The sequence below is a fragment of the Thamnophis elegans genome, chromosome 3, assembly GCF_009769535.1.
Source record: "Thamnophis elegans isolate rThaEle1 chromosome 3, rThaEle1.pri, whole genome shotgun sequence".
Lineage (NCBI taxonomy): Eukaryota > Metazoa > Chordata > Lepidosauria > Squamata > Colubridae > Thamnophis > Thamnophis elegans.
In genome coordinates this window covers 37,924,668-37,952,515 of record NC_045543.1, presented here as the reverse complement: position 1 = coordinate 37,952,515, position 27,848 = coordinate 37,924,668, and the positions used below count along the sequence as shown (strand labels likewise).

At 37.6% G+C, this 27,848-nt stretch overlaps 1 protein-coding gene across 1 annotated transcript; it reads right to left on the bottom strand.

Annotated features, from left to right (window-relative positions):
* Positions 1-233: 233 nt before the first annotated feature.
* Positions 234-25,056, bottom strand: PLA1A (phospholipase A1 member A; the record flags this gene model as incomplete). The annotated part of the gene is made up of 10 exons (XM_032213403.1): positions 234-1,256; positions 2,860-3,024; positions 4,156-4,264; positions 5,496-5,585; positions 7,515-7,682; positions 9,638-9,727; positions 10,998-11,099; positions 14,313-14,421; positions 20,973-21,150; positions 24,881-25,056. Coding segments are annotated over 10 exons (1,272 nt in total), but the record flags the coding sequence as incomplete, so codon positions are not given.
* Between the last annotated feature and the right edge of the window lie 2,792 nt (positions 25,057-27,848).

Sequence of the window (27,848 nt, the reverse complement as noted above, 5' to 3'; positions counted from 1 at the left end):
AGCAACACTGTCTTCCTTCTTCCTGCATAGGATAGTATACCAACTATAGGGATGCAATGAATTGAGAGGATGAAGCATTCAGTATATGCCACTATTAGTTTCAATAATTCACCCATTTTGCATGATAGAAATGAAGTTGCTTTTCAATAGCATTGTCCCCAGTGACATCATGTTCTATTCGGGAAGCACTGGTATGATGAAAAGATTAACAAAGTGACACTAGGAAGCCCAAGTGAATGGAAAGTTAAATCAAAACTTTATTTTATACATGATTAATGAAAGGCAAAGCTTCTACTGTTAACAGTTTGGAGGTGTTGCTTTTAAAACCCACAAAAAAAGATATTTGCAAAATAAAATTAAAATAGTGATGCCAAGTTTGGTAACCAGTCCTGATACTGTTACTGTCTTTGTTTTAACATGGGATGATTTTGCTGAAGCAGAAGGAAGATGTTATGGATACTCTCCCACAGAAGTGAAGATCAGACCAAACGTGTATGTCAATCTTCTATGCTTTTCCTGTTTTGAATTAGGTAACATGACCCAGAAATTCTTTATGTTTTTAACATGCCAGTTGTCCTGAGCAAAGATTTTATGCTAAGGGTAGAATTTTGCTTACATTTACTGCAAAATACTACTTGCGATATAAATGGAAAATGTTTCTCTTCTAAAGTCTTCATCTAGTGGGTCAGAAAACTGAGTTGAATATGCTAATGGAGATAAGCAGTAGAAGAGAAATTCATGAAATGTCCCCTTTCTTGATAATGGCCTTCCACTCCTGAAAGTACATCGGGCAAACATGCCATTTGTTTCCTTTTAAATGGAGAACTGCATTTACAAGGAATAGTAATATACAGGGAGAACTTCAAACAATTAGCACCATGTACATTTTCTGGCAGTATCTACTTATTTTCATTCCAGATTTATTAGTAATAGGTCCTGTTCAATTAGGTGCTGTTCCATTTTATGTACATTGTAATTATTTTCATCATAGTTATAAAGCTAGTTAAATTTTACTAAAAACAGGCTTAAATTATTAGCAGTTAAAATGAAGCGAATATTCTGTGACAGAAAACACATTTAAAAAATTCAACACCGCAGATTTGATTTTAAAATATCTACCTTCAAAGTTACAGCCCTGTTTTAATATCTGTGTCCATAAGCAAACACTGTGCTAATCACACCCAATGTTGAGGTTCTGAAGAAGGGGGTTATGGCTTGTAATTGTCAGTACTTGTGGCAAGCACATCATCTTCTTACTGAAGAAAGAACAGAATAAAGTTAAAGGATACTACTAAGCTTTTAATGCATTTTTGGTAAGTTGCCATGCGACAATAATAATTTACAATAAGAATTGTAATTCCAGTTCTTCAGCCTGCCTTTCTGAATTAATAGCAGATAATTTTCTGCACTATGACATTATTTTTAATAATTTCTTTTTTCAGAAGACTTTTTTGTGTTGGTGGTAGAGGTAGGCTTTCAGTCCTGGGCTATCTTTGCTAAAATGTGTTATCTTCTATAACAGAGGTTAGCAACTTTCTCCTTATAAACAACAGCCCTTGCTCACTAAAGCGCCTCCGGAGCATGTGATTAGGATAAGTTTGGAGTTTTTGGCTATATGCAAAATAGATGCATTAAGCACCTGGACTTAGTTCTTAAGTACTTAGTTCTTCCAATCTATTTATCTCCCAAATGTCACTCTTTATGTTTCTCGTGTAAAAGGACACGTTGATCTAATACGTGTTAGCAGCTTCTCAAAGCTTAAATTATTTCAGCTGCATGGGAAAAGGCACATCAAGAAAAGTAAAAGGTAAGAAGATAAGGATACACTGGGAAAAAAACAACAACCAAGGCTCCTGGAATATTGCTCCTTAATGGCTTCATCAATTTTCATTTTCTAAATTGCCTTTGGAATTTCTCAAAGAAAGAATGACGGTTTCAACCAACTTTACCAGCGGTAACATGAAGAAATGGAGATGAATCAATTTGGGTTAGTCCTTAATTTTAAGTTTGGTTCCTCTTCTATTGAGACTGATTTCATCTGATTCACTATTCATACTTGAAGAACCTTAAATTAGGCAAGGAACAAATTGTGGCAGTTTTGCTTGTTCTTGCCTTTCACCCCAGCCCAGTGGTGGGTTCCTACTGGTTCGGACTGGTTCGGCCAAACCAGTAGTAGCTTGGCGGTGTGGGTCGCTGGAACCAGCAGCGACCCAGGCCTGCCAAAGCCCTGAACCAGTTCTCCAGCAGTGCCATAGGCGCCACCATCTTGTTTTTGGCTTCTGCGCATAGCAATTTTCATTGTACTGTGCATGCGCGTATGCAGCGCATCCCTGAGCAAACCGGCGTAGTGGCTGCCGGAACCCACCACTGCTCCGGCCCCACCACCAACTCATGTTAAGGAGAACAAGTGGTGAATATTTTAATGCTAGCTGGTGACATTTCATGGGTGGAAAGGAAACTGAGGAAATCCCTAAGCCCTTTTCTTAATTTCTCCTGCATGCAACAAATACAAATGCTACTGCTTGGCAATAGTTACGGTGATGAGATAAGGACTGAGGTCATGTCAAGCAAATATTATGCCAGTTTACAGTTGGCACAAGCAAAAATGATTTTACCACTGCTTTCAAAAAAGATGAACTAAAGAAATGGTGCTGCTTGGAGTTGGCCAGTGCCTCTGAGACTGTTTAATATAAAAGCAACCAGAGTTCCAATCTCATATATTTTAAAATAAATATATAGACTAGTAAAAAAGGAAAATGCTTCAAGTGCATCTTAATTAACTTATCCCCAAATAAATTACAATTCAAACAAAGAATCACTGAATACGTTTCTTGCTGGAAAAAAGGATTCCTTGCTTACTTTTTATCCACGGGTAGAGGTGCAGTACAAAAGTGCCCAACAATAGGTGGTTCATCTTTGTTCCTCTTCCAAAACTTGTGACGATGCTGCAACATCACACTTTCTATCTGGCAGAGTGGAGCGGAATGAATCAGCAAGCCTTTGCCCAGCATTTGTTGCTTGGGTCTACAAAGCCCAATAGGATATAAAGTGTGAGAGGAGGAACCCAAGTTTTATTGACTTTTTGTAAAAATATAAATACAGTGTAGGGAAGAGCTATAGTCAAGCTGCAGAGTGAGCTCTGAATCACTCTTAATGAGAGCCAGGCCATTTTCCATGAGGGTCCAAAATTCTATGCTCTCTGCAACAACTTTATTTTGTACATATTAGTTGAAGTACAAGAGGAAAGAAAAACATCTTGGGAAGACTCAAGCACTGCAGGAAAAGCAAAATCAGCATTCCTAAATAACTGCAGTTGTTTGCTTAGCTTTGCTTCAACATCTGGCAGCATCTGGCCAACTCTCTCTGTGCTGTAAATTCAACACTATCTGTGTGCATATAATGTATATATAAGATTGCACTTAGCATTTTTCTTGGTTATTCATTTAGCTGCACAATTAAGAAGCTGATAGTAAAGAAAGTTGATGTGGCTCCATTAATTACACAAGCAATCAAAGTAATAATTTTCTGAGACTTCAGTAAACCCTAATTTTGAACATTTAGTGAAATAGTACAGAAAATTCTGCAACTGCACAATTGCACATGTCTTCATGGACTAACACCGCAAATCTACATACTTCAAATACAAAGGTATCTAGCTGTATTGCTATTATAAATATTATGTGGAAACACCCATGGCACAATCCTAATTAAATAAGTGTTAGTGAGTGGTGTTAGGGTATGTTCCAGAAATCATTTCTGCCAACTAAGATGATTTTTTTTTCTGAAAAAAAGATTGCCAATATATGCTGTGCAAAATAAAATATGGGATGAGAGTGGGCTAGAAGAAGGAAAGTGTTACACCACACCCAAATTTTAGTCAGTCGGGGTACATATTTATAATGCTTGTCCAAAGTGAAGACAGGCTAGGTTAGTTTTATATTATCCTGCAGCAGACTGAATCCAAGAGAAGCTTAAAACAAGCAAACATGCACCACATATTCGGAGTCAGGAGGGAGTTAGATTTGACACACAACCGATTCAGCAAGTCTGACAGCTCATGCCCATTTTGGCTAGTTAAGTTTAGGCTGCCTATTGGATGATTGTGCAAACTGAAAGGAACAAAAGAGGACATTGGAACTGTCCATTATTACTCACATGATGAAGCTGGTGCTAGCTGAGGAGTTGCTAGTGAGAAAGGTTATCCCAATATTGGTATCTGAAGTTCTCCTCTGTTGCAAGTGGAACTCCACAAGTGTATGGTGTACTAAGCAACACAGAAAACACATTCTCAGCAGAAAGCATTAAACATAATTAACCTCCATTATTAAAAAGAAAATTGTTGCTAGGTTCTTTGTAAACTCATGCAAGAATACCTCCCCACTCACCAGTCAATCCATTAAAATAAATTTAAAAATTGATCTATAGTACTTTTTATTATGGGAGAACATAGGCAATATTATCTGTGAGCTGTTGAGTCATACGCCACAAATAGTTAATTAAAACATTATAAGCTTATTCTAGAATCTTCTCAGGTATCAATTCATCTAGATCCTCCTGGCTTTTTTTTAAAGATACTGTAGGAATAAGATTGGACTCCTTGTTATTCTCCTTATATCTCAAAGACAATGAATTCAGCCAGACCATTAACAAATTGTACCATCCTAAATGAAATGTTAGTTTTCTCCCAGATGTGGTCTTGTCTCTGTTCCTCATTTGAACATATAGGTTAGTATTGTAGCTACTTAGATCTTTTCCAATAGAGACAGGTGTAAACAACTGAATCTCAGTGAGGAGAACTTTAAAACAGAACTTTTACTACAAAATCAAGAGGAAGGTTGTCTATACTGTGTATTCATTTTACATTTGAAAACTATCAGTGTCATTGGTTCTGAACTCTAAATTATTGTCCTCTGATATTAACAAGAAAGTTTTCAATTTTCAATTATCGTATTTTTTGGAGTATAAGACACACCTTTTTCCCTCAAAAAGAGGCTGAAAATCTGGGTGCATCTTATACACTGAATATAGCATTTTTTGCCTCCCGACCACCACCACCCTTCACCAAAATGGCCATGCATAGCTTTTAGGAGGCTTTCGGAGAACTCCTGGGAGCTGGGGAGGGCAGATATGAACAAAAAATGAGCCATTTTTTGCTCAATTTTGCCCTCCCCCCCCAGCCCCCAGGAGCACTCCATAAGCCTCCTAAAGACTATCCATGCCCCCTTTTTTGCCCAAAACTGTCCCGTTTTTGCAAAAAATGAGCCCATTTTTTACTCATTTTTGGCCCTCTCACCCCCCCCAGGAGCACTCTACAAGCCTCCTAAAGGTTATTCATGCCCTTTTTTGAAAACAAATGGGCCCATTTTTGCGAAAAACGGACTGTTTTGGGGAGGTTTGCAGGGTGCAATCTCTTTTTTAAAACATTTAACTCTTCAAAACTTTGGTGCATCTTATACTCCAGTGTGTCTTATACTCTGAAAAATATGGGTACTCACCACAGTATGGTGCTGATGCAGCTGTAGCCAAGTAAACTTTAGCCTCTCTAGGTAACATTTTCATGTTGAGTCCTCCATTGTCCAAAAGTCCTAAATCAACATTATAATACAGAAGAAAATTGAATTCTCTGGTGCATAAGTAAAGAGTAAACATGCAGTTAATATCGGTATCAAATTTGAGATTTTGTAGGTCTCACTTTTCATTTAAATAGCAAAATTAGGTATGAAGAGGAAAAATCCAGATGTTTGTGAATCAGGTGAAATCCCTCTTATCCAGCTATAATTATGCCAGCTATAGCACTGACTCAAGAAGCCACACACACAATATTTCTCTTCCATCTGTGCAAGCAATATTTGGGCACTGTGGGTCAAACTGCAGGCTCCAGACCTTTCAAAGAGTTTCAGGAACCTTTTTGAGGATGTGGTGAAATAACTAGAAAACAGCAGGGACCAAACTTGGGGAGACAGTTTCAGAAATGAGAGAATTATGACAATGGGAACAGAGGCCTTTGGAAAACAGACCATTTCCATTTCTATCTTTTAACTCCCCACCCTGCCAAATCTGAAAAGGGATGTTTTCAGGCCATTGTATAGATGGTTGGGAATGTTAAGGCTGAAAATGGGGAACAGTATGTTTTTACTAGTCTCCTTTTTACAAGCCCACTCTTAATTTGGAAAAAATGTTGATATTACCACTGAAGACGTTTTTGTTAAGTTATGCTTAAAGTTAGAATCTCAACTAAGACTCAGCTTGTAAGATTAGCTCCATCTGATTTTTAGGTGTATTGCACATTAGAGCTTCAAACACACCCTTGTAGCTGATGTCTTGAATTTTTGAGCATGCCTATATAGTAGACACTCTGAGATGAAGACAATGTCATGAGATGTTAGCAAAAACATAAATAAATGCTGCTCTGGCATATTTGTACTGGAGTTCAGTGCAAGTAAGAAAATGTCTTATAAGATACGCTCATTTTTGAGAGAGACCGCCTCCTGCCGATTACCTCTCTCAGACCAATTAGATCGCACAGGTTAGGTCTCCTCCGGATTCCATCTGCCAGCCAATGTCGGCTGGCGACTCCCCGGGGGAGAGCCTTCTCCGTTGCAGCTCCGGCACTCTGGAACGAGCTCCCTATTGAGATCCGGACCCTTACTACCCTCCAGGCCTTCCGCAAAGCCACCAAGTCCTGGCTGTTCCAGCAGGCTGGGGGGGGGGGGGGGGTGGCTGAGAAGCATCTACCTCCACGGAAATTGTGAATGTTGGATTTTGTTTTTAATATGTTGTCTTTTGTGAGCCGCCCGGAGTCCTCCGGGAGTGGGCGGCATACAAGACAAATAAATAATAAATAAATAATTTTTTTAAACACAATAGGCAGCCTGACTACTCTATTTTAATTGCCATCTACATTATGCTCTTCTCAATTCCAGACCATGTTTTCTGCAGGCTTGATGTGTAACTGTCATGTCATTGACAGGCAGGGGATAGGCAAGAGGGTGAGAACAAGTCTTAGCAGCTTTTCCTGTTGTGACAGCAAAAAATCAGTTCCAAAATTTGCTACTGTAGAAATACTCTAAGAATCTTGACTTAGGATTGGACTGAGTTCCTCAATACAACAACTGGTTCCTGCTCTTTCTCTTCCCCTTTCTGATGTAAATATGGATATTTCATTCTTCCTTTTTCTGTTCCTTTTTTAAAAATAAATTTGGGAACGGGAACAAAATTGCTTTCTTGTAAATGTAGATTTACTGTCTGAATACTTGGAAAATAAAGAGCAAAGTCTGACGGAATTGGAATAAAACATTTTAATAACTTACATTTTAGAATTGTTTAAATTTGGGGCAGGCAAGTTTTAGCTTTGACAGAACTTTCAATAAAATATTATGTCCCCAACTTGGTTTCATTTGTCATCTAATGGGAAGCACATCTCTCAGAAGATGAAAGACCTGCCATATCCTAACTCCACTCACATCCCAAATTCTCAAAGTTTAGATTATGAGATCACTGCAGAGGTAACATACCAATTGTGGGACAGGAGAACAAGAAAGGATTGGAGCAATCTAAACAGTGACCAGCTAAGAAATCCTTATAACTGGAACAAGGGAAAGCCATCACTGGGCAGGGATCTTTCAAGACACTGATGTAGAAATGCACAGCCCTCAGATGGTCACAGATCACGTACTGGTAGCCTAGAAAGGGGAAGAGAATGTATGAAGCTACAGATTAGTCATAATTTTGGTGGCTGATGCCATTTCTCATTATTTTTAATGTCTTTGTTAGCCATTAAAATATAAATCTGATTACAGTTTCACTATTTTTTAAAAAAAGTTTTAATTGGCATAACAATTGAAAAGCAATAAAAAGTAAGAAATGCCCTGTCAATAGGGAAGTGGGGTTGTTGGCGATTTTGACTTGTCTTGATTGCTAATCCCTACAGTTTACATGGCAAGGTTTTTCCAAAATGGAAATTGCCTGTTTTTTTAGGGCTGAGAGAGAATGACTGACCCAAAGTCATCCATTAGTTCTGAGCCATATGTTCTCAGAGTTTCTGGCCTGATGCCTTAACCTGGACATCAAATATACAATCTTTTCTATAGCAATCTTTTCTTTAAAAATAGTAATAGCAATAGCACTTAGACTTATATACCGCTTTACAGTGCTTTTCAGCCCTCTCTAAGCGATTTGCAGAGTCAGTATATTGCCCCCAACAATCTGGGTCCTCATTTTACAGACCTCAGAAGGATGGAAGGCTGAGTCAACCTTGAGCCTGGTGAGATTTGAACTGTCAAATTGCAGGCAGCTGGCAGTCAGCAGAAGTAGCCTGCAGCACCACATTCTAACCACTGCGCCACCATGGCTCAAAATGGTCCAAATTGGACGAATGTCCCTTTCCTTGCCTTTAAAAAACCAAAAACCAAAGATTAACTCAGTGGTTTTCTAATCATTTTTTTAAAAAAATCTAAATCATTTTGGTTAAAAAAGTGAAATGAAAAGCTAAAATATAAAGTTAAGAGAAATAGATTTCTAATTCAAAAAGATGACAAGCTTTTAAACCAGTTCTGAGGAAGAGTTCAATTAATGGATTAAATACAGCTTTAACTGATTTGTTCTTATGCTTTAACTAGAAATTTCCATTATATCTAACAGAATAGCAAATAAATCATTTACAGCTTACATAAAATACATTTTTTGTTTTTGGTTTGCTGGGATTTTAAAGCACAAGTAGAAATTGAAACTATTTTATCCTATTATCCTATGCACAAAATTTTCTTTGCTAATTGTCAAACCACTTTGATTATGAAGCTACTGTTTCTCAACCTCAGCAACTTAAAGATGTGTGGACTTCAATTGCCAACATGCTGGCTGAAGAATTCTGGCAGTTGAAGTCCATACATATTACAATTGCTGAAGGTGAGAAACACTGAATAGACTATTGAGTTCACCAGTCTACTCAGTACAGGAATCCAAATTAATGTATACATTTCTGGTATACAAATTAACATATACCAAAAAGATAGTCTGTATAGTCCAGCTCAAATGACCACTGTCCAAATGCTCTTGCATTTTCTACAAATAAATCGTGAGGCTGGCCAGGCCACAAGCAGTTTTCCAAATTTAACTACAAATTCTTGACTAAGGGCCTTTTCCCACTGCTGAATTGCTTACCACTTATCCTTGAGTCAATAGAATATTGTAGAAGCTTGGCTTTTAATATCCCCAATATTGATAGCTACTCTGATTGCCTCTGCAGTTTTTGCAGCCTTCTGTATTCGTTCCAAAATAACGAGTGACAAAGTCTAACAAATTGTATATACTTTGAGACTGTCCTTAAACACTATTAGAAGAAGGGAGAAAAAGCTGCTTTGACTATTGGAAACTACTTAATACCGGTAGAATCTCATAGACATGGGAACTCCACAGAAAACAAGAGACTGCTGCCTGCTCAGTTTGTGCTGTGGTTTGATAGAAAGTGGAAAAAACCCTCAAAGGGAAAACTTATCAGAGAATTCCTCTTAAATTCCCTTACTGAACCTTGCTGGCAACCTCCTATTAATCCCCATTTATTGATGCAGATATTCCTAATGAGATTATATTTACTGTACATTGCTTTGACAGAAAAGCAGCTTCAAATAACCATTATTACCAGATAATATGAAACGGGGACATCCAGGTTGATCTTTCCCTCCATTAAGATAGTAATCAATGTGCCCCACGGGTATTCGAATACCAAAATCTAGAAAAAAATCTATGTTAGAATTGCTTTTAAAATGATAGTTATCTATAGCAAAGCTGTAACTGGAAGCACTGGTCACACATATGTAGAAACCTATAGGCACGAAACAGTTCTCTTCACAAAATATTTTTTTTCCAGAATATTTCATCTAATTCTGTTCCAATTATTGGCCATGCAAATAAAAGAAAACCAGCTGTTGAAACACACAAAATATGCATGCAACTGAACTGTGTAAAATATTCTAGTTACTGATTAACTTTAATTGCAAATTGCAAAATGCATTATGAAGAAGTTTGAACTTTGACAGACTGCAGTTTTTTTTAAAAGCTAAAAAAATCCCAATAGTATCACAGTGATGGGGGGGGGGATTGGATGGACCCCATTTGTGTGCCATGTCACCCCAACAATTGCAAAATTCCTTCCTTTTGGGACAGATACAATAGTGAGGTCATAACTGTTCTGAAATCCAAGAGACAAAGAATAGAGTGGATGTCTATAGGGAGAATGTTCTAAAGGTAGGAGCAGCAATTGAGAATGTTTGTTTCCAAGGTCCTATCAGATGGCATCCCTAGACAGACAGGACTTAGAAAACGTGTGACACTCTTTGATTTGAGTAGATGAGCAGATGCATAGAAGAGAAGATCTGGATCCTTAGTGGACCAGATGCTGATTGGCAACAAGTGCAGTTTGAAAGCAGTAAGGTCACCAATGGGTAACCAGATATCCCATCACAGTCCAGACCATTACATTGTATACCAGCTTTATATTTAAAATGCTTTTCAAGGCATTCTATTTGTACAGCATTGACAATTATCTAAGCAGGTGACTAGGGGATGAGTGACTATGAGCAAGAATTCCCAATTCTGGAATGCTCACAATTAACACCCAAAATGTAATTGTAAAAAAAAGCCCTTTGGGTCACAAAATCAGCTGCTGCTTCAGAAGGAGCAGGAGGCTGCCCAGATTGCATACCATTTCTGAGAGACAGAGTTCAACCCCATTCAGAGCTCAAGGTAGTACAGAACTACCCTGGAATTGTTGGTCCATAAACCCAAAGTCACCCCATCAGAAGAAGTAAGATGAGATAGTGTAGCTATAACAGACAAACAGCATCTATTATTTACAATTATTACCACACCTTAAAAAGTGGAAATTAATAGTCAACAAGAAGGATACAAAAACAATTTTAGAAATGAATATACCTGAAATGTTATTGTCTTTAAAAAGAAATAAAACTGAAATATGATTGGAAAGCAGGTCATTAGCTTACTATCTGAATCTGTGTGAATGGCTTCTACAAAGAGAGCATCCCCAGGATCCAGACGCTCCTCAGGGCTGGCTCTTGTGTATTTTGGCCCCGCCGGATCAAGAGCTGAAACATGATGAACAATAAGTGGCAACCAGTTACACTTTTCATTGGGTGAATGTGGAGGACAGCAAGTGATCGTGTGGTAAAAGGTCACCTGGAATGGACCATATGTGATTCAGAAGGCAGGGCCTGAATTGTTGAAACTGAATTGAACTTGTGGCATTTTTCATAAGAAACAAAAACAAAAGTAAATTCTTCAATCATCATCATCATCATCATCATCATCATCATCATCATCATCATCATCATCATCATTCTTTCCATGTTGCTATTACTATTATTTTGTTTGAAAAAAAGCTTTGACAGATGAGATTAGGAATCAGCTCAAATCACAATGAAAACATTTCTTTGAATAAAATGTTTTTTTAAAAGCCCCTTATTTATAGGAGCTTTATTCAATACTATTGCTAAACCTCTGCATCTATAATTATTGGGTACAGTTTAAATCTTTTGCAAAACCAACTACTGTATATACTCGAGTATAAGCCTAGTTTTTCAGCCCACTTTTTGGGCTGAAAAAAGCCGCCTCGGCTTATACTCGAGTCAGTGAAAAATTTGCCCGAAATGGAGGAGAAAAAGGGGCGGGGCCATGCCGCTGGGTGACACTCGTGAATGGCCCAGTGCCCCTGTGAGTTTCCCCTCCCTCTGTGTCAGTTTGCCGCGCAGCGCGCACCGCACCATCCCCCCTCCTCACGTTCTAATGTAATGCAGGGCTGTCTTACGATTCCCCTTCCTCCCCCTCCTGCCGCTCTGCAACGATGTCCCACCTCCTCCTTGTTATGGCAAGCAGCCACATAGCGATGTCCCACCTCCTCTGGTACAGTGATCCAATGATAGGAATCACTGTGCCGTGTGTCATAGGAGGCGGGACATCGCTCCCGCGGCTGCACGGGACATCATCATCACAGCGGGACATCAGCATCATGAGGTGAGTGAAGTATTTCATTGAATACACCGCTAGTTTACTGTTTTTCTTTGAAATAAATATTCAAAAACATTATTGGTATCTATTTTTATTTTTGAAATTTACCGGTAGCTGCTGCATTTCCCACCCTAGGCTTATACTCGAGTCAATAACTTTTCCAGTTTTTTGTGGTAAAATTAGGTGCCTCGGCTTATATTCGGGTCGGCCTATACTCGAGTATATACGGTAGTTGTTTTGTCAGCATGATAGCTTAACAGAAGGTTGAACAAAACTATAGAGCAAGATGGGACAATACATTGAAAAATCTAAAAGGAACAAAATCAATATGACATTAGTTATGTAATATATAAATATGCACAATCTCTTTATTTTGGAAAAAAAAGTTATTGCAGGACCTTAGTTCAGAACCAGCTTGGAGCCTAATGCAGGTTTTCTGTGGTACTTATTTATCTACTCTCATTTGCATGCTTTCGAACTGATAGGTGTTGCAATGCATAGCTGTGTCGGAACACGTATACAACAGCAGTAATGATTAACCATGGCATTAATTAGATCAGTAAAACAAACTGTTTACCTCTATCAGTAAAACAAACTGTTTAAAACAAACTGTTTACCTCTAAACACTAAATAGATCAGCAATCACAGACTCTTAATTATAAGCGTTGAAGGATTAGAAGTTTGCATGCTGGTAAAAGATTTATTGACTATGGGCATTCTTTAGGTCTACATGGAAGTAAATGAGTTACCATATACCATAGACTTGTACAACCATGATTGGTCCACATAGACCATGTGAATCCACCCTTTCCTTGTGTATGCTCAATAAAAGAGGCCTCCGGATTCTATTCCGTGTCGGCCCATCCCGAGAGAGACCTGCCTCTGAGTCTTCTTTCATCATTGGCTTCATGGGCGATCCAGGGAGAAATCGCAGATAGGTGGGCAGGAGTTGGGACAAGGAACAGGAGCTCACTCTGTCACATGGAGCTTGGGTCTCAAACTGAGGCTATCAGCAATCTCTTTTTTAAAAAAATATTTTTTATTAAATGTATTTAAACATTAAAAAACAAAGCACAAATTTCCACTCATTATAGAATTTCTGTATTGGTATCATTCATATCATTTATATTTACATAAGTTCTATTTCTATAGTTCTGTCAGATCCCTAAAAGTGATCCTGCCATTCAATTGGGGGGGGCTTGGAGTCGCTATATTAGCAGTGCCTGTGACAACTGACATTTTACAACTGGTTTCCTGGCAGCGAAGCTCCTTGAGATCCCCTCACCTTTTGGGGGAATGTGTCAGCCTCTGATTTGCTTGCTACGCTTGCTTGTTATCGGCTGCCTTAGGAACGGGGGGGGGGCATGGTATTGGGGAAGGGAATTATATTGTACTGGAGGATTCTTGTTCTCACCATCTTCTGTGCATGCTGGTGGCTGATGTTTGGACTTGGTCAAGGCCAACCGTTTCGCATACCAACTTGATGAGGCTGTTTGAAGGTGCACCCCACATGACATCTTAGGGAGTTGCAGATTGGACACTGGGTTGGGGAATTAGGGGGAGGGTGCTGGGTAAACGTTTGATATGTATATGTTCCCGCCTTTCTGGCTCAGATCTTGCTTTCCTTTTTCTGTTTTCACTTCATATCTAGTAAAAGCACTTTATTTCTATTAACATGGAGTTGAGGTTTTCCTTGGATATTGAAGGAGGCATGCCTGACAGAATATTTATGATGGCCATGTGGGACGTTTCACTTTAATGTCTAACGGAAGATAGCCATGGGAATGTATGTTTATTAGGCTCTCAGGACAGTTGATAAAGGAAACATCTTCACACTTGTGTATTGGCTAAAATTTGGATTCTAACTAATGGGAGGAGTCTTTATTGCTTTAATTCTACTTGCATTGCCTAAGAGGATTCAGATGTTGCTTTGAATTCAATGGCTGCCATTCTACTTAATAAAAAGTTCCTTTTGAAATACTCCGTTTCAAGAGTCTTCACTTTCTTAAGTTAGGAGAAGAGCCCTTTCAAATTCACTATTATATATTATATTATCATTTAGATTGTAATAATATTTACAAATATATACAGTATTGTCATACTATTGTAAATATTGCATACTTCTTATACAGTAGTTTTACATCTATCCTCTAGCCATTTATAACATTATAGCTCACTGAACCATTGCGCCTCAAAATATTAGTTAAGAGCTAAATTAAGAACTCATCAAATAGCAGTATATTAAGAAAAATGTCATAAACCATGGTAACTTATTTTCACCTTGCTTTCCTTACCAGTAATTCTTCCAAGGTGGCCTTCATAGAATTGGCCCACCAGGCCTCCAACGTGTGCTCCAAGGCTCACCCCAATAAGATGGATGGATGACTCTGGCGCCCCCATAGCCTGAAGGTTGGAGAGAAGAATAATTAGAACTTTTTCTTCTAAATGCCCTGAAAACATACAGATAAATCCCCCAACATCTAATCAATTGGTTCTTGTTTTTCTCTGGACTACTTTGCTTAGATGGAAAAGGGAAAAAGCAAAATGAAGGTAACTCTAAAATTAGAGTTGCATATACAGCTTATTGCAATAGGACTTTATGTTAGTCGCAACAATACTTTTTAAATTTATTATGAACAGAGTACAAACAAAATGCAGAGGAAGTAAGGGTAGTTCATTTTATGTTGTATGACAAAGGGAAACTGGACAGGGTTAATCTGCAAGGCAATAATCAGAAACATGATTGCAGAAATATTGTTTTTTAAATATGTATCATTTGAAGGTAAATATATATATGTGTGATACTTGCCTGGATTTCTTTAAACAAAATGTGTCTTTTCATAGTCATATAATCACAAGGTAATGCAGGTGCTACCTTTGTGTACTTGTGTGCTCCAGAGGATATAGAATCATAGACTCATAAGGCTGGAAGGGACTTTGGAGATCTTCTAGTCCAACCCACTCCCCAAGGCAGGAGTTCTTATTCCATCCTGGACAAATGGTTGTTCTTGAAAACTTCCAGTGATGGAGCATCCACGATTCCCAGAAACAAGCTTTTCCATTGATTAATTGCTCTCACTGATAAGAAAAAATCCCTCCTTAGCTCCAGTTGGATCTTTCTCTAATAAGTTTCTACCTATTGGGTTTTATCCTACCTTCAAGTCTTTTGGAGAATAAGTCAAACCCTTCATGTCTGTGACTGCCTCTTAAGTATTGGGAGACTGTTATCATGTCTCCCTTCTAAGCTTTTCTTCATTAGGTTAAACATACCTAATTCCCTTACCCATTGATCATATTGCTCCACACCCTTTATTATCTTTGTCAATCTTCTCTTTCTAGGACAGGGGTGTCAAACTCAAGGCCTGCAGGCCAGATCCGGCCCACTGGATGCTTAGGCCTGGTCCTCAGGGCTGTCCTGGAAACAGTGAAGGACCAGCCCGTGGTGCCTCTGCCAGCAAAACAGAGCTCGGGTGGACTGTGCACCACAGCACATGGCCCCTGAGCTCCGTTTTTGTTGGCAGAAGGCTACAGGAGGCCATCGCAGCAGAAAACAGAGCTAGTTGAGGCTGTGCATGCCCCTGAACTCTGTTTTCACTGACAGAGTGCTGAGGCCACCACAGGCGCCCTGACACGAGTAACGTCAAGTTGGCCATGCCCACCTTGGCCATTCCCCCCAAGGTCAAACACCACCCTGATGCGGCCCTCAACAAAAAGTACTTTGACACCCCTGTTCTGGGGCTTCAGCATCTTTTTTGTATCATGGTGTCCAGAACTGGATGGATGCAGTATCCCAAGTGTGCCTCACTAATGCAGTATGGGGTGAGACTATAACTTTTCGTGATCTTGATGCTATTCCTCTGTGATGCAGCCCAGGACTGCATTGACTTTTCTGGCAGGTGCAGCACATTGCTGCTCATTCTTAAGTGAAAGGAGAAGGAGTTTACTAGGACAAGGCTGCCATGCAGAGGAAGGCAGAGATAGTTCTTGACCTAGGACCACAATTGAGCCCAAAATTTTGCTAAGCAAAACCATCCAGTTACATGACCATGAAGCCATGCCTGCCCAGTCATAACCAACAAGCCATGCCTACTGTCATATGACCATCAAGCCATACCCACCAAACAAGCCACACCCACAGAATAGGAAGTAAAAAAAATGAAATCCACCCCTGGTGGGTTCCTTTCTGTACAGTCCGGTATGCCAGAAGAGGTGGTGAAAATCTGGCGTACCTGATAGGACTGGTAGTAATGATGGCTTGGCCACATCCCCGAACCTGTTCTCCTGTCAGAAGCTTCGTGAGAAGCTTTTTTTAAAAGTTTTTTTCCGCTGCTGGTTCAAGCAAGAGGAAAAAAGCTTTAAAAAATAAGAGAGGGGGGAGGAAGGAAGGGAAGGGATAAAGAAAGAGAAAGAAAAAGAAAGCAAGCAGGGAGAAAACTGACTTTTCAGCTGGGAGATTCAGCAAAGGAGAAAAACAAATGCTGTCACTTTAAATCAGAACTGAGCATGCCTGGCTGTGGAATTCTGGGAGTTGAAGTCAACAAGTCTTAAAGCTGCAAACTTTGGAGTCCTGCTTTAAATTGAAAACTGCTCGGAAGGAGGTTTGCAAATTGACATTCAGCAGTTATTTGGGGGACGGGAGGGGTTGCTTCCCACAGAGGGAAGGGAGAAAGAAAAAGAAAAAGAAAAAGAAAAAGAAAGAGAAAGAGAAAGAAAGAAAGAAAGAAAGAAAGAAAGAAAAACAGCACAGCAATTTAGGGCCACAAGGCTACTCTGAGGTCATCTAGTCCAATCTCCTACTGCAGCAGGAAACCTTACATTGTCTGGATTATTTTGGTGCCTCTAACAGAGAAGAAAATTGCCAGAAAGGAGGAGTTTACTAGGACAAGACTGCCATGCAGAGGAAGGCAGAAATAGTCCTTGACTTATGACTACAATTGAGCCCAACATTTTGGTTGCTAAGCAAGAGCATTGTTAAGTGAGCTTCACCACATTTTACCCAATCCATGACATCTCCTGGTGATTGACATCAAGTTGGCCATGCCCACCAAGTCACATGACTGACAAGCCATGCCCACAAAATAAATAGTAAAAGTTTTGAAACCCACCCCTCATCTAGTCCCAGAGATTTGAACTCATTTAAAGTGAGTTGATGTTCTCTTGCCAATATCTTGCCTATATTGATCTGCATTCTTGTTTTTTCTCCCACGGTGCTGCTTCTGATAGGTCAGACTATTTTTTCATTTTTGCATGAAGATAATTGCAAAGAAGGCCCTGCTTGACATCTTCTCCCATAAGTGGACTGATAATTTCTTTGGTTTTCTTCTTTTTTCTTCTTATTTACTGAACGAAACTTTTTTTCAGTTATTTTTTATATTTGTAGAAAGTCCGAGCTAAGGCTTCCTGACTGCTCTTGAAGATTCAGGCTATTTGCTGATACTCTAGTCTAGTTACATGACCTGCTTTCACCTTTTCATACTTTTCCTTTTTGTCTCTCAGTTTGTCAGAAAACGTTTCATGCGGGGATTCGATTGGAAGTTCTCCACCCGGATAGACAAGGGAGGTGTGAGCTCTGAAGAGTCTCACATGAACTCTGTCTGACAAACCAATTCCGAGATCCTTTTTGGATCAGAACCCCCCTGGGGGAGGGGGTGAAGAAGGGGCAGCGTCTCATCAGACCCAGAGGGAGTGCAACAGGTCCCTTGTAGATCGGAGATTTGCCCTCTGAATCAGAGTCGAGGTGACAGCATGGCAACATGGCTGCACAAGAAGCTGGCTTCCAGCCAAAGCAACTGAACAGGAGCATCCAGGATGGGATAAAAGTCCAGTAAGAAGATCTAATTAACTCACAGTCATAAATCAGAACTTGGAAAAGACAAAGAACCTTGAGAGTATAAATTATATTAATGGACAGATTTTGATTTTGGCAAAAAGAAAGAAAGAAGGGGAAAAATGGAGGGTTGAACCACTAGACCAAAAAGAGCCATTTGGTTGAAACGCATGTGGACAGAAATCTGGACAGAAAAGGAGAAAGTAGATAAGTGACAAACCCACTCAAATACAAACTCTAAATTTGGTCTTGAATTTGAAAAGACTATGTTTTTAAGAGAGATTAGGAGGTTGAAATGAAAATCAAAACATACAAGTAGATTTGCTCTGTTCAAATTTCTTCTAACATACATATCTCAAGCAATTCCAATTAATGAGAGGTGGAATGTAACAAGGGAAAAAATTCAAGAAAAAAGCAATATTTTCTCACTGATAACCTGATCTTGCCTATGCGGCAAGTGGAATGTGAAACCCTGAGCAGGAAAATTTAATAAACCAATTGCCATAAATCAGAATTTGGAAAAGCAGGAGGTGAAGAGAAACACACCGGAATTTGGCCGTATGCAAGTTTATTCCAATTAATATATTTTGAGCAACTATATCCAATGAGAGGTGGAAGGTAATAAGGGAAAAAATAATAAAATCAAGAACTGGGAAAATATGATTTTTCTCCCTGCAAAAGATCAAGATGGCTCCCACTTCTCTTCCTTTTTACATTAGCTGAATTAGCTAAATTTAAGGTGGACCAGAATTTTTAAATAAGAACAGACAATTTTGGAACTGGACATTAAGGAAGAACAAAAGATTAAGATGGCTCCCGTCTTTCTTCCTCTCCACATCAGTTGAGCTAGCCAAATTTAAAGTGGACAAGAACTCTGAAATAAGAACTGTATAACTAACTGTAACTCTGGAACTGGACATTATGAAAAGGTGGGAATTTGAAGAACTATATGAAATTATAAAAAAATATGCATAAATCATTAAAATCGAGTCTAAATAGAATTTTGAACTCAGAAAAGCAAGAAGTGAAAGAAGAAGGGGGAGGGATAATGAAGGGGTAGAAACAGTGGAAAATAAAAAAAAAGTTCATTGGTTTTGACAGTGGTATAGGGAAAATTGAAAATTGAAAAGGGGAATGTATCCCAACAAAAGGAAATAAAAAACAGATAAAAGATTTTATTGAGGTTGATAGTGGCATAGGGAAAACTGTAGAGGGGGGGCTATGCCCCAACAAAGGGAAATACAAAATATTTCACTGGGTTTGACAGTGGCTTGGGGAAAATTGAAGTGGATGGACATGTCAAAACAAAGAAAAGGGAGAAGACAGGAATAGAGAAGTGGGACAAAAGACTTACTAGGGAAATATCAGATAATTAGAAACTGTTATATGGGGAAATATAAAGCTGATGTGGTTTACTCCTATACATGATAATAAAATTGAGTTGCTAACTGATTGAATATGATAATGGAAAGATAATTAAATAAAGATTAAAATATATGGAATAGGGGCAAATATGAAACTGTTATGGGGAGAATGTAAAGCAGAGGTATGTGATTCACTTTTATACATGATAATTAAACTGAGTTGCTAATTGATTGAATATGACAATGGAAGGACAATTAAGTATGGGTTAAAATATATGTAACATGGATATATATATATATATATATATATATATATATATATATATATATATATATATATATATATATATATATATATATATATATATATATATATATATATATATATATATAACTCCTAAGATGTTGAACAAAGTGAGGTATGTACCGCTTGTTATTCTATATAGTAGATTAAGGGAATTGTAATGAACATTGAACAGCAATGTGTGATTTATTTAAAGACAATTAAGGGTAACCTAAGCCAAGATATGGAAAAATGGAGAGGGAACATGAAATATACCTACAATGGGAAATTATTGAGATTACAAAGACAGAATCATAAATTTGGGGCATGTAAGGACACATAATTATATAAATATAATGATGAGAATAGCTGGGAATTGTAACCATGTCTACATCTCACCCAAAAATAGGCTGGGGGTGGTGGTGGTTAAAAATACAATTAATATATATATATTACTTTTTTTCTCTTTTAAAAAAGAAAGAGAAAGTTATGTTAAAATTAAATATGTATATTGAAAAGGAATTATAAATACCATCAATATAAAATGGAGCTTGCTCAGAGGCTGAAATACAGCAAGTAAATGAGATGAAGAGTGTGAAGTAGAGGAGAGGGGTAAGGGAAGAAGAGAGGGAGAGGAAAGAGGGCAGGTGGAAGAGGAGGAGAGAAAGAAGGAGTGGAAAGGGGAGAGAGGAGAAGGAAAGAGGAAGGGGAAGTAGAGAAGAAAAGGACGACAGAGGGGAGAAAGTAGGGAGGAGGAGGAGAGAGGGAGAAGAAAGTGATGAATAACGTACAAATATGGTGTATGGAGAGCAGAAGAGCCAATAATTGTTTTTTGGAGTTGATGGTAAGACGAATTGATGTAAACAGTTAATAATATAATCTAATGTTGGTTATGTAACAGTATACATGTGGCTATATGTTATGAAAATGAAAAAATAAAAAAGAGAGAGAGAGAGACAATGAGAACTTTTCATGCAACCATGCTGGTTTCATCTGGAGTCTCTTGTTTTTCTTTTTTTGTGGTATTGTTTTTGTTTGAGCATTTATTATCACACTTTTAAAAGTGTTAGGTATTCCTCCTTCCATTTCTATTTTTCCCATCAGTCAGAATTTCCATTTATTTCATGCATCTCTATCCATCATTCCTTCTGTCACCTATCAACAGGAAAAGTGTTTTTTTCTTTTAAAATAGCAGTCCCCAAACTTTGTCGCTTTGGTGGTTTAGCAGCCTGACTTGGAGGGAGAGGGGAACCTTGTACTGTGGTTAAGTGGAAATAGGAAAAAAAGCCCATGCACATTAACATCATGAAGTCATTTATATTACTAATAGATGCCACTGAAAAAGGCACATTTGCTAATGCTACCAGCAGCTATCTATAAAAAGTCTGGCGTCCCTAAATAGTTATATTTGCGACATGAGTATTCTGATTGATACTTGAGCAACATTGGATTCAGTACTTTTTTAGGAAGTTCTACTTACCAGTAACTTGCGGATAAAACTAGAAATTTCCAGTCCCAATTTCATAACATTTTCTACTGCAGTAGGATAGGCTGCTGTGGCTCCCTGCACCCAGTCTACAGCAATCACATTGACTTCGGCTACCTCTAGGAAGGCTTGAATCAGGGGCTTTATCCATGACGGTTTGGTGCCCAGTGCCCTAAAGAGAAATACAAGCAAGATAATTTGTGAGGGTATCTCCATTTATAAAGAAACTGAAGCCTAATCTGCAAGGTTTAAAATCCAACAAATCATGAAACTCTCAATATACAGTAAAGCTAATGGCTCAAGCTCCGTTCATAGCAGATATCTCAAGCTTCCTAGAAATGTAAGTTCTTTTTCAAAATCTGGTTTATTCAAAAGCATTTTAATAACCAAAAATTGTCTCTTTACTAGATAATAATGAAGCCATATACTCTATACAGAGATTTGTCCACTGCAGTATACAGAAGTCAAGATCAACATTCTAGCATTTTTTCTTCCTCTTTCACTATTCACTGGATACCTTGCTGTTTTCTTGATGGTTTTGGAAGGCACCTGTGTGCTTTGTGTTGACATAAAAGCTCTCTCTAGCCTAGGAACCACTGGCTCCTTCCTGACTACATTTCATTCATCTCTTGCAGAACATCATTTTCTATATTCTTCTTCTCTTCCTCTTATGGGTCTGGAAGTGTTAGGTGTTCCTCCTTCCATTTCTATTTTTCCCATCAATCAGAATTTCCATTTATTTCATGCATCTCTATCCATCATTCCTTCTGTCACCTATCAACAGGAAATGCAAATGTTGGAGGAGGAGCCAATGTCCCTACAGTACGGACATGTGGTCTCGATGTTCTGAGACTGCAGCTGATATTTTTGCCACTGGGGGTCCAATCAGACCTAAACCATCCTGAAGAGATGGTGAACAGGAAGACCACGTCTTGCTGATTCAGGGACAACACAAGTCTCTGATTGATAAAAGGAAAGGACTTCAAGCTGACGACAAAAGGCAGCCTAGGCTGATGGCTAAGGAACGGAAGGAAACGGAAAGAGAAAGTGTGATCATCTGGTGAATCCTTTCTGTTTTGGAAAAAAAAATGCCCAAAAGAATTTCTTTTTTATGCTAAATTAAATCCTTAAGCATAAGAACTTAGCAGCAGAATTGATCTTCATTGGATTGTTTGGTTAGTATGCTTTTCTTTTCGTAAGTACACTTTGTTGATTGTGCTCCTCACAATTTTTTTTTCTCTCTCCCCTCTTCTTTTTTTCTTTGGCTCTTTCCTGCTTTTTTTTCAACTTAAGGATCAAAATCTCCCTCTCTACCAAAAATCGTTTATTATTTGCTATTAAACTCCATTTAGGAACGTTGTCCCTCTTAAATCTGAAATAAGAGAGTGAAGGAAAATAATTGAATTCTGCTACTCAGAGACTAGAAGCTAGAGGGTATTTTTTTTTTGAAACTACGCATTTGTTTCTGTAATTCAAAAGTTCTTGGAGGTAACTTGGAGAATTGACAAGAAGATAGAGTTTATATCAGAAAAAAATGAGGGAGATGGAGCTCCAAAAACTGAAGAGAAAAATGAATACAAAGATAAGAAAACTAATGATTTTATTTCTGAAGTGAAAGTGGTTGAAAGCAAAAAAATGGGAGAATGGAGAGGGGAATTCGATGGTCCAGAGCTCTACCCCAATTTTCAAGACACAAAAGAAAAAAAAGAGAAAATGATGGTTTTAAAGAGAAAATTTTTATCAGAAGCAGGATTGATAATTAAAGATAAATCAATTAAAGTAGCAAAAGGGTGCCGAGATTATCTGAGAGATCCAACAGACAACAAGGGGAGGAGAGATGTCCATAAAAACTTTACCAAGGAAATAAACAGAAGATTAACTCTACAAATGGCAAAAGAAATAAGACTACATGCCTTCTGGAAGGACACAGGTTGATATATGAAAATTGATAATAAAAAAATAATAATAGCTAAGTTTGATGACTAGTAAGTAGGAATTTAGTAATTTTTAGATTGCTTGCTTAAATAAATAGTTGATAATGGTAACAAGGTATATTTCTATGTTGGCTGGAGATGAGGAAGCTGGATATAAGTAATAAATGATTTTGTTAACAAATATTAATGATAACAATAATAATGAAATGACAAGAGATATAGTTAACGACATATATATGTACTGGTTTAATATAAGAAATTTGGATATAAATTGTAAAGAGTGACTTGGAAAAAAAGACTTAGAAATGTTGTTAACTAATGATAAGAGATATAGTTAATTATATATATATATATATATATATATATATATATATATATATATATATATATATATATATATATATATATGTATGTATAAATATGTATATATTTATATATAACATAACAATCTATAAGTTACTAAATTACTACTTAGTATATATATATGCATGCACTAGTTAACATAAGGAATTTGGATATAAATTGCAAACAATGATTTGGGGGGGAAAGGTTTAGAAATTTAATTAATTAATTCTTACTTTGAATATGTTATAAAGGTGTAATATTAAAGTAGGTAACAAAAAATTAACTAAGTTTTATAATTAGTAAGTAGTAATTTAGTAACTTATAGATTGTTATGTTATATAAATATATTGATAAGGGCAACAAAGTATACATATGTTGTTTGATGAGAAGAAAATAGATATAAACAGTAAAGGATTTTTTGTTAACCAATATTAATTATAACAACTAACAATGGAATGATAAGGATAAGGGATGCAGTTAATGAGGTGTGTGTGTGTGTGTGTGTGTGTGTGTGTACTACCATAACAAAAGGAACCTGGACACAAATTGTAAAGAGTGGCTTGGGGGGGAAAAAGGGCTTAGAAACTTTGTCAACTAATTTTTGTTTAGAATATGTTATAAAGGTTTAAGGCTATTGGATGACTTTGTAATAATTAATGAAATGCCATTAGATGATTGTGTTTTTAGCTATGGATTATTCTAGGCAAAAGGACACTAAAACAATTTCAGTCAAATGAGAACTATGATATGTTGAAAGTAAGATTAAGAACTTTGACATTTGATATGAATGTAAGTAATGACTGTGGAAGAGATGCACAAAAGCTAATTGTACCCAATTGACACACTTTCTACAAGATGTAATGTAAGATGATTATTTTTGTGTGTGTTGTTAGTTTAATAAAAATTAAAAAAATGCAGAAAAAAAGAAATGCAAATGTTTTAATCTCTTCTCCTTTTTTGTGAGGAACCGTCTCCATTCCAGAACTCTCCCACCATCTTCAGATGTAGCAATTTCTGCTTCTCATTAGTCATACAAAATTATCCCTCTGTGTCCATAAACATGTCAGAACGGCTGACTGGTGAGTGGAAACTGCAGATGAAATGAATGCAGATGAAGAAGATGAGCTGCACGAACACCATCCGGTCATTCCTCAAAATGGCCAGTAACTAGGTATCTTTTTCAGCAAATGAAATATTTCAGCCTGCCTCTTCTGCACTGAATCCAAATATCTTTCAACTCAGATTCTTCTTCCCTGCTACAGGATGAGGGAGGTTGAGGGAAGAGATGTGCAAAAGATAAGGGTGGGGAAGGGAAGTTTCCAGGACCCAGAGAGAATAATGGAAAGCTAGATATGCTTTCAGTGTGAGGGGAAGCTGCAGGCAAAAGGTCACAAGAATGGCATATGTAGCTACAAAGAATGGTCCAACTATGATGGGCATATAGTTTCATAGAAAGGTATGTAGAAGGGAGAAATTGGAAAGAAAACAAGGTGAATTCCAACAGAATTCTCTTCCTGACAATGACATTTAGCATAAGCATATGCTGCTCCTCTCTTCCAACATATCCCCACATACCATTACACATAACGTAGAGAGCATATGTTCACTTTTGAATATTTGTACCTGAAACCATGAATGATTATTTTAGTTCCCAAGCTGGCATTGAATCCACCCTTCTCGATGTCCTCCTGTTGTGAAAGCAGCCGTCCACAGATGGGGTTGGAAATGGGAAACAGAAGAAATCGAACTTGGAGATTTGTACCCCATAGTAAATGTGCAGATTGGAACTCAGCACATCTTGATTTTCATAATATTTTTAGACTCTGAAATGTGACAATAACAACAATGAACATTAATAATGATGTTAATATAATAACATTGAGACAACGATGAAACCACATACAGACAGGAGGTTGAACAACTAACCTCATAGTGCTTGATCATCCTTATTATGCTTCTCTGTCTGATTGTATAAAAGTTTATCCAAAAAAGAAAAAAGAAAGAAGCTACCCGTATTTTTCGGAGTATAAGGCACCTTTCCCCCCCCAAAAAAGAGGGTGAAAATCTGGGTGCATCTTATACACTGAATACAGCATTTTGGCCTCCCGAAACCCCACCCCTTTACAAAAATTGACGTGCGGAGGGCTTGCAAAGTGCTCCTGGGGGCTGGGGAGGCAAAAATTAGCAAGAATGGGCTGTTTTTCCTCATTTCCCCCCCCCCAGCCCCCAGGAGCGCTCTACAAGCCTCTTAAAGGCTATGCATGCCCATTTTTGGCAAAAAACGGGGCCGTTTTTTTCGAAAAATAGGTTGTTTTTTTGCTTGTTTCTCTCCCCCTCCAGTCCCCAGAAGCACTTTGCAGGCCTGTCAAACTCTCTGCATGCCCCATTTTTCAAAAAAGTGAGGCATGCAGAGGATTTGGGAGGTCTGCAGAGCACAATTTTTTTAAAAAAAATTACTTCTTCAATATCTTGGTACGTCTTATACTCCAAAATACTTAATCAAGTATGATAGACTGAAGAATAATGAGAAGGTAAAGTTTATGAGGGTAATTCCTAAAATTGTAACCCTAGAAATTAAGTTAACAAAACTTTCTTTCTTGAGATCCTCAGTTTTTTTATACAATTGTTCAGATCCTCAGATGAATCCACCTTCTCTTGAGTGAATAATTTCTAAGATCAGATCACTGTCTAAATACTATCATTCACATTTAGAGAACTGAAAGTAATCTTATAATTGAAACATTTAATGCTTCTTTTCTAAGTGGTTAAACACATTCATGACTACCAGTCCTTAGTAGTCTCAGGTGAATTACCGTACCTTTGTTCATCAGCATCTGGACATATTGATGAACAGAAGACATGGTATGTATGCATCTATGTATGCATTCATGAGTGTAGAATGAATGAATGATCCTCAAAAGTAAATAGATACGTTTATCTTTTACCAACTAGTATCCTCAATGTAAACGCAGAAAGCTACTAATTCAAATCCTTGTAAGACTATTTAAAATGTTTAAAAGATACCCTCCTTCATAAATTCACAAACATTCTGTGCATCTAATTTATTCTCATGAATATGAAACCTATCACTATTTCTTGTATCTGTGTTATTATTTGAGAGAAAAGTTTTAAAGGTTACCTATTGTTACCATAAAATTAAAATTGAGGGGAATAATATTCATTTCATTTGTTTCTGTTCCTTTATTAAAAAGAGAATCTAATCCATATAGCTAATAGTCCCCAAATATTGTTAATTTTGCATACATTTCCCCCTGTCACAGTGTGTCCTGCAAATTAGAATAGTCTGAGCTTTGCTCTCCCAATGTTTCATGGTCCTCTATGAAAATTTTTGCAAAAAGTGTGTGCAGAGCTTGTACTATATTTGTGATGGAGTGTTATCTAAACTTCATCCACTTTACAGAATTTGGAATTTCTTGACCAATCCTTTTGTTTTTGACACCCTGTCATCAATAAAAGTGGCCACCTCACTGGCAAGGTAAAGCTTTAAGAAAAGAGATTTGATACATTCATTGTCAGGAGTCCATCTTCTTGTATTCTTTCATTGCAAAAGCTTTCCACTGATTTCTGCTTCTTTCCAGGTATGGCTCCATAACAACCCTATTATCTAATAGTTATTACATTTGTTCAGGACTGTAGTGAGCAACTTCCTAAAAACTATTTGAAATGTGGTACAGTAGTTATTTTTATCAAAGCGATGTTTATTCTACTTCAGCCAGAGTTGCTTTTACATGCTTGATAATCTTTTCATTTAAGCTATTCACCAATTTACCCAAATAGATGTTACATTTGAAATTGCTGAGCTTTTTATAATTTTATTTAAAAAATGATGCTTGCCATCTGAATATATTGACCCTTCACTTAACTATCATCCATAATTTCCTTACCTGCTAAGATGAAAAGCAGTTGTACCATGAGTACTAGGGCTGACCATCGTCTGAGATTCATATTCATCCTTCCTGCAGGATTCTTCAGTGGATGATAAAATCCAAAGTAGATGAAACAGTGTGTGAATTCCAGCCCTTCTTCTTGTTTATTTTTTTTAAAACTTGGTCATTTATTCAGATGCCCTGAGACTTTGGGATGAGAGAAGAATTGGGATGTTCATCTCTCTTTCTTTGCTTGCAATACCATTTGTGGAAAGAGAATGTATTCACTTGCAGGAATATCCTAGGAGGAGGAGTTACAAGCCCTGTTTTCTGTTTTGTTTTCAATAATGGTTTCTTTTCAATAGCTCTCTGTTTAGTTTGCTGGACAAACACTGATGAATCCAAGCCTCATAACCATCTGGGCAAAGTATCAAAGTACTATTTACCATCTCCTCTTCAAAGGGATAACTGGCAACTAATTGGCGATCTGAATCCAAGGTTATAGATTTAGGTCAGTTGGTGTAAAGAATGTTGTCTGGAGTACACAGTTCTACTGCATTCCCTTTATAGCTGCTAGAGTAGGAGAGACCAGTGGAGAAGGGGAATTTGTTTTTTGGAGTTTGGGGAAGGCTAAGACACAAGATAGGTATCTTAATCTTGTATGTCTTGGATGCTTTGAACGGTGGGTATAATTAACAATTGAT